At 42.2% G+C, this 8,528-nt stretch overlaps 1 protein-coding gene across 1 annotated transcript; it reads left to right on the forward strand.

Annotated features, from left to right (window-relative positions):
* Positions 1–1,094: 1,094 nt before the first annotated feature.
* Positions 1,095–4,046, forward strand: ela3l (elastase 3 like; the record flags this gene model as incomplete). Its single annotated transcript, XM_083912785.1, has 8 exons — positions 1,095–1,149; positions 1,377–1,465; positions 1,672–1,769; positions 2,135–2,263; positions 2,654–2,790; positions 3,118–3,263; positions 3,782–3,934; positions 4,029–4,046. The coding sequence occupies exons 1-8, from the start codon at positions 1,110–1,112 to the stop codon at positions 4,044–4,046; spliced, it is 810 nt and encodes a 269-aa protein (XP_083768911.1). The 5' UTR covers positions 1,095–1,109.
* Positions 4,047–8,528: the final 4,482 nt, after the last annotated feature.

Raw genomic sequence — 8,528 nt, forward strand, 5'->3', positions numbered from 1 at the left:
GACATTTTTTTTTCATTTCTGAGACTAAAGAAGCAGCTCCACCTTCCCTAACAATGTTTGGCCCTAACAACCTGATTCTGTCTAAGCTGATGTCAGCTTCTCTCATTGGAAACACCCTGAGGATCATTGCAGACGAGCATTTTGTGTTCCAACACTGACAATCCTCACCCTCTTTTTCTACTGGCTCCACCTGATTACTGCACCTAACCTTTATTGTGCCATGTCAGACACCCAAGCAGCCTTTGAAAGATTTACAATGTCTGCAAGCTGAGTCACTTCAGGCCTGCACACTCTGACAACTTTCATACCCCAGGAACTGTGTCTCCAAGTCTCATAATAACTCATTCAAGTCATCATAACAACCTCATGATACACTGGCTCAGTCCACATTTTACTTTACAACAACACATATCCTACATAGAATAATGCCAAGAATGTTTCAATGTGTTGGGTGATATATTAGATCATACATATGGTTCTACAATATGTCTCTTCTGTGGAATTCATTGCAGAACTCACTGCTGAAAGATGTCAAAAGATTGTGGTGTAGCTGTCAATATTTTCTGCACCAGTGACACCATCTGTTCTTCATTGTCCTGGTTATTTGTCAAAGTAATGCCTCTAAGTTTGATTTTTGTTTCACAAAAACAGTTTTGTACTTCAAAGAAGCAGTAATCCAGATGTTGGTTTCCCATGCTGTTACACAAGCATTTAATTCAAAGTTTCAGGGAAGAGACTTTGTCGTGGAAAGGAGTAAAGGTGAGTTCAAGAACATTTTATGATGTGGAGGTTGTCTGGTTGGTATGTGTCTCCAGTATTTACAAACATAAACATACTATGCATGTATACATATGAGCCTCCACGAATACACATATACACTGTGCAAAGTAATGGAGCATACACTAACTCTACTTGAAGGTCATGAGAAATGTTCCAGAAAACACACCTGTGTGTTTCGTCAGCCACCCAGTCGCGCTGACCCTTGTTGCCATTGGTCCATCTGCACCCCTGGAGGCCATGGAAAACCAATTGGAGTGGGTGTTGCCTGTGGTAAAAAGTTTAAAAGAGAGTGTGTGCCCTGCCGTCCCTCAGCAGAAGCATCAATCAACATGATTCCCATTGTGCTGGCCTCAGTGCTCATTGCTAGCGGTAAGAACATCTGGCATTCTTTAATTCTGTGTGTAATTGTTTCTGTGAGATTGTGTGCCTGGCTGCATATTTTCACACAGGGAGCCAGCACTGTGCAATTATTTATTAAAAAGAAAGATGATGCAGTTTGTGCCTGATGTAAAAAAAAAAAGTGATTTAATTGTTCTCCTACCTCATGGACACTAACTCATGTCCATCTCACACGTGGCTATCTTCTCCTCGTCCAGCCCTCGGGTGTGGCACCCCGCCCATTGAGCCCCTGACTTCCCGTGTGGTCAATGGAGTAGATGCCAAGCCCCACAGCTGGCCCTGGCAGGTATGCTAATATGTGCACATCTGTCAGGGTTTTTATATTTACTGGAAAACTTTATGGGTGTATTTGTTAGATTCCAGACCCATGGGTTAAAATTCTGTTATTAAATGGTCGCTCTTGAATTAAGTTAAAAAAAAAACTAAGCACCTATCTATAATCTACAACCTGCCTCTTACTGTTGCCTTTATGTTGTCCTTATTTGTCTCCAGATCTCCCTGCAGTATGAGAGGGACGGTGTGTGGAGGCACACCTGTGGGGGATCTCTGATTGCTGCCAACTGGGTCATGACTGCTGCTCACTGCATCAAGTACAAGCAGCAGAGGCACACACAAACACAAAAACACAGCCACCAGTGCCCACCACTACAAGTCACATTTTCACATATCTTCTGTTAAATGTACTCTATGTATTCTGCAGCGCACCACTTCCTTCATTTTGGACCCTAAACAACACTTAAACCATAATTGTAAAGAGATCATGAACTTCAAAAAGGTTTCAATTTCAAAAGTACACTGAAGGTCATCTGGAGGACTGCCCAGTTCAAATCCTCTTCATCATCTTGTCACCACAACTATTCATCAATTTGAGATCATCACATCATTCAACTGGTGGACAAATCTTGGGTGTGTGGGTAAGCACAAGCTAAACAGTCTGTTCTCTCCCCTCATCCAGCTCCAAGCTCTCCTACAGAGTATTTGTGGGCAAACACAACCTGGTGGAGGAAGAGGCTGGCTCCAAGGCCATCCTGCCTGAGAAGATTATTGTGCATGAGAAATGGAACCAGATCTTTGTGGCCTTCGGGTAAGACAAGCACTACTGTATAGCCCCTGCCATGACATACAGTACATCACAATCTTATCTGTCTAGGTGATGAAGAGGGCTGAGACTCAAATTCCATTTATTCTCTTCTGTCCAGCACCTACCCCTGACACAAGTCCTCCATCTCCATATATTTCACATTTCTCAACAGTAAATAAAAAGTGTAAGACAACATGAATAAGAGTGGACCTTTTCGTGTACTCAAGTACTTTTTCCCCAGTGGGAAATTACAGAAATAAGATTAGATATTGAGAGGATTTATTTGTATGTCGGGACATTGTAACTCTCTCCTTATTTCTGGCTCTAGAAGAAGACTGAAAATGTCCTGTTCATTGATCACTTTCTCTTTCTTTCTTTCTGTCTTTCTTGTAGAAACGATATTGCCCTGATCAAGCTGTCAGAGTCTGTGACTTTGAGTGACCAGGTGCAGCTGGCATGTATCCCCTCTGCTGGCACTGTGCTGTCCAACCTCTACCCCTGCTACATCACTGGATGGGGCAGGCTGTACAGTAAGTCACTGTTTGTGGAAGGCAGAGCTGTGTTCATGTGTCTGACATTTTTTCACTGTCCATTAGGGTGTAAGCATGATGTTTGGGTTTACAACCAGCTGTGTGTGAGTGTGCGTGTTATCGTTGTTACCCAGAGAAACCTTTAAAGTTGGGATGAAAATCACATGCATGAGATTTTAGCTGAAACTTTTTAGGGGGGGGAGGATTACTCCTAAATTGAAAATTTCGGTCAGACTGATTTGCTGCTTGGGGAAATGCTGTAAAGCATATTTGACAGACGGCTAGTGTGTGTGGATTGTGGTAATGGACTCTGCCTGTGTGTTTTAGCCGGAGGCCCCATTGCTGATAAGCTGCAGCAGGCTTTGATGCCTGTGGCTGACCATGCCACCTGCTCCCAGCCTGACTGGTGGGGTATCGCTGTCAGGACCACCATGGTGTGTGCCGGCGGGGATGGAATCGTGGCTGGATGCAACGTAAGTTTGTAGTGTGTGTGTGTGTGTGTGTGTGTGTGTGTGTGTGTGTGTGTGTGTGTGTGTGTGTGTGTGTGTGTGTGTGTGTGTGTGTGTGTGTGTGTGTGTGTGTAAAAAGAAAATAATTTTTTACTGGTATGTTTTTACCTATTTCTATTTTTCTATTTTTTTCAATAAAAAATGTATTAAAAACCATTGTAAAGCTTGTTGAACCTGCTTTGGTAATCCTGTTACACATTTATGTAAGTGAAGCAAATCTGAATTTAAATGCAATGAGTGTGTTAAAAACAAAATGCCCAAGGAATCCGAATGGAAGGGTTTTTTGTGTCATTACACTCATGTGTTATCTAGCTGCCAAGGAACATGACACATGTTTATTGTGTTCCCATTATACTTGGCGAAAACATGCTTCTGATTGAGATTCTCATAGTTACGCCGGGCCAGTCTCCCTGCAGCTCCAATATATGAATAAAACATGAGCCCTCCTCTCTCTCTCACTCTCTCTTTCTGTGTGTGTCCAGGGTGACTCCGGAGGTCCTCTGAACTGTAAGAACACTGAGGGTGTCTGGGAAGTCCATGGCATTGCCAGCTTCGTCTCTGGCCTTGGCTGCAACTATGCGAAGAAACCCACTGTCTTCACCAGAGTCTCTGCTTTCAACGACTGGATCGACCAGGTAAAGGAGACACAAAAGATTTTAATAATGGAGTGAAGAAGAACCTGTTCTTGTTTCGTTTTTCTGCAAATGATTGAATATTTGTGTTTTTCAGGCTATGATGAACAACTAAAGAAGATGATGCGTCAATAAAACAAAAGACCCAGCAAACTGTATTTGTCTCATGTGTAATGTGTGTGTTTGGATACCCACCGGATTAAGCAGACTCTCACATCTGATAAACTCATATCCAGATGAATACTGAATGGATCTTGAACCTTATTAAGCTATATTAATTGATTCTGTGCCAGCTAGCTTGAAAAAAAAAAAAACATTGTCAACAAATATCCAGCAGGTGTCCTCATACACTCATGATTGGACATTGGTTCTGACAGCCGTGCAGATCAGGATACTGTGCAGATTAACCAATGTCTCTGCCTGCAAAAACAGCACCAGCAAACAGACGTGATACACTGCAAACAGCTCACATAAAACAAGCAAAATTGTTCCTCGACAATATGTCAAATGGCACCACGTTGCATATTGGGTGATTAGAGTGAATGGTGTGCGCTGTATCGAAATAGACCCTTCATATGAAAAATGAAGCCAATATCTTAGCTTGATACTGACCTGGTTTGTCCCTACGCAATCTCAACAGGAGGGCTTGATGAAAAGCATAATACTGGAGAGTCTATCTGTCCTCATGATAATAGCGCTCTGAAAATGAAGGCGAGAAGGGCAAAGTTGAGATAAACACTTGTGTCATTTCCCTCACTGTGATGAGATGAGAATAAGAGAGTCCAATTAAATTGCTGCTCCGTGTCACATTTGCAAGATTCTCATGCAGAAACACACCTTGATAACTTTTGACAGGGTAAAAGAGGTGTGTGAGCATCTCCATTGACATGAGTGGCGGTGATCGGACATGCCACGTCCTGCAAGAGCTCTGTGTGTGTGTGTGTGTGTGTGTCTATGATTCTCTCGGGCTATAACTGATATGATGAATCACTCTTCTGAAGCGGTGTTCCCTGGAGTATCAGCCTGTGATCAGTGATAACTATCCCATCCAAGCTTTCATGAAGGCTGTGGCACAAGCGCTGCTCCCTGACTAATTTGGTCTGATTTGGATGAAAAATTAAGGTTTCCATGGACATTGCTGGTCTATTTGAAGTACATCAATAAAAATAAACCCATACAGTTTTTTACAAGCACTTTGTTTTGTTGTGCAAAGTACTGATGATGTAATACTGCATGAAATTTGCTGTGCAGTGTTACATATTATATATAATCATCCCTTATTCATGCAGTAAATAGAGTATTTAATATTGAGCGCAGTAATTTATCAAAATGTAATAAAAAATAGCTTGGTTAAAAATTAAATTAAAACTTTTAATGTTCCAGATTATGTCATGATATCATCTAAACCTGGTGCTAACTAATGATGAAAAACACATTAATGTAATAACTAAAGTTATTGCATTCATGATCACTGTTATTAATAAAGAGTCAGTAATCCAATGTGTGGGGATTCATTGCAATGCTTTGGCTCATTTGTGGCTGCATTTAACTTTGACACTTAGACCAAACTGCTGCTCTCTGGATCTGTTCCCCCGCAAAAACTTTTTGTCTGAAGCTAGTGGCGAGGCTGAAAATGAGGCCTCAAAGGAATGCTTTGTCTTTGTCTGAACTTTGTGGGTCAGGGTGCCCCACTCCCATCTCTCACACACACAAAGGGAGAGGGAGCCAGAGAGCCAAGCAGAATCCCCCAGGGACACCATGCTGTTGTGCCGAATACCAATGAGGAAAAGAGGAGGCAACAAGTTTTGAGTTTGTGCAGCTGCCATTCAGATTCATGCAACTTGTTTTTAAGTGTGCTAAAAAAAAATACTCAGGTCCTGAGTGGAGTTATAAAATGGGTCCGTCTGCAAAATACTTTCACAACGCGCCATCTTTCTCTCTAAGGATCAAGGAAGAAACACATTATTGTTCTATGAGTGCCTCTTTACTCTTTACTTTAAATGATTTGTTGCAATGACCAAAAGGTGATGGCCATGGTGGGATGATCACAAAGGTGAGAGAGGAAAAGCCCTTGATGGGATGTTCCAAGTGCGTCTTTTTTATAAATAGCTCCGTAGTAACAGACTCAGAGAGGGAGAGAGAGGGGAGAAGGAGGGATGGGCGGAGGAGGGGGGAGGGACTGGGGGATGATGAACAGTCACACTGACAGCAGCATCTCCGCTCTGTCGCGCTGCGCCTGTCAGCAGTGACTGGAAACCGGCCGGGACTCGACTTCATTAACAGTCCGGTGCTGACCGCCCGCGTGTGCTGCCCAGCCATATTGCCAAACGGTCGGGCAGATTTCGGTGACCTACTTCTAAGCGAAAGTAACCTCTTCACAAACAATTTTGGGAAATTGTGTGGTGTTCAATTGTTTAGCAGCTGAGAAGCGCGCGGACGACTACAGACGCGCGGACACCGGACACCGGATGGAAGAATTAGGTAAGCCAGTGTATATTAAATGTGTGCTTGAAGTGATACTGCAAGTACAGACAGGAAGCGAATATCCTGAAGAAATTACAGATATGCAGTTTTTACTCACTTTATCTCTTTATCTGCACAAAAGTATTTTACTTTTTTTAATGACATTATGTTTTTTTCTGTTATAGATTAACAACATGGTAGCATCAGGTGTCTTCATTACTGAGACCATAAAACATTTTTAAAAATCGTATGCAATATATAATAACTTTGTAAAATATCCACAAAGTTCACAAAAGTTTGCCCCTACAATGACAACCAATGTCTGATTACAAATCACCAAATATTTGGCTAGGCTCATTTGTATTATAAATAGTGTCAGCACTCAACAATGTTGATTCCCCCAACACCATAGTGAAATTGTTTGTCATGCAGCTGGTGTTCTCAAATGAGCTGGGAGGAAGGGAGGCTGTTCAGTCACATGAGGTGGAGGCCACTCATTCTGATAGTCCACTGCAAGGTGATGCATTATGCACAAGCTACTTTTTCCATGTGGTCAGGGCGATCTGTGAGTGTAGATTGTATTTCTGCATGCAGTGCCCATTTGTCTGCCCCTGTAGCAGGCACTCTTCGGTGCATATTTGCATGCATTTACATTAGGTTGTTTGCATGTGTGCACAAAAGGCCTTTATGTCGGTCAATGGTACCATTCACAAACACACGCATGCAAGCACTCATGCTGTATATTGCTGTTTCATGACACCAACCTAAAGCTTAAACTATTTCCAGCCACAGAGCACAGAGACATTACGTAGATTGTAGTTATATGTGTATTGACTATGGCCTCAGGAAGAGTGTGTGTGTGTGTGTGTGTGTGTGTGTGTGTGTGGGATGTGTCAGTCACACTCTGATCTTTTGGACCTTTTGAATCTACCTAAACAAACATTCAATCAATCAAACTTATGTAACAGTTAACTAACAGTGACTGACACACTGTGTTGCGTGTTTGGGACTCTTTAAATTTGTCAGAATCCAAGTGCACAATGAAAAGCCATTCTCTTTTTGCATAATATTAGGGCACTGCTTTCCTTCAGTTTGGTCACAAAATGAAATTGGGCTATTTTGTATTAAGAAATTTATTTAATTTGATAACAGATTATCCTTGTCGTTATTAAAACATGAACCATGATTGTCTACTCTGGGAAGTATTGGTTGTGAAAATGTCCTATATTTAGTGATAATAAACCACTGGTGTGGTTGCTGTGTGTTTTCTTGTTAAATGCACCACCGGTTGTCTGAAATCAATTTGAGCACTCAAATGGCCCTCTATTCCAATACATACTTACACTTGTTTCTCTCTCTAACACACACACACACACACACACACAAACACACACACACACACACACACACACACACACACACACACACACACAGACACACATACACACGCAGACTTGTCCCTGTCCTGTCACACCTCTTTGTCATGTAATAGCCTATACATTCCTCGCTTTTGCTCTAATTGATATTGAAAACCCGATACGCTACATTTAGATTCGCCTGACTGCTGAGGCAAAAGTTCCTTGGGATGTGATGGAAATATTGTGCAAAGCAGCAAGGGCAGTTTTACTGACAGTAATCCCAGTTAAAGATTATGAGAGTTCCTTCCCAATTATGCTGCTGCCACCAGCATTATGAGAGGGACCCATCTGGTATTAACTGAATCTGACTTCATGCGTTGGAGAGCAGATCAAATGCATCACTGCCACCTACTCTGACTTGAAACTATCTGTCTTTATTTTGCTTGGTCATAAAATGCCTATAGGGAAGGATACATTTGAAATGAGTTTTCAATAGTAACTTGGACTGTTGCAGTATTGCCCTCAGTTGGAGAGAGGAGGAAATGGGTGGTCTTTTTAGAAATGCATTAGAGGGAAGGGACAGAGGTATAGAAGTGAGGAGATGAGCTTGAGTTTTTATCTGTTCACCTCTGAAAGCAAAAAATATTCACGCTCTCCATGCTGGAACCGACTTCTCTCTCTCTCTCTCTCTCTCTCTCTCTCTCTCTCTCTCTCTCTCTCTCTCTCCCTCACTCTCTCTCTCTCTCTTTCTCTCTCTCTCACACACACACACACAC

The sequence above is a fragment of the Echiichthys vipera genome (assembly GCF_963691815.1).
Source record: "Echiichthys vipera genome assembly, chromosome: 4".
Lineage (NCBI taxonomy): Eukaryota > Metazoa > Chordata > Actinopteri > Perciformes > Trachinidae > Echiichthys > Echiichthys vipera.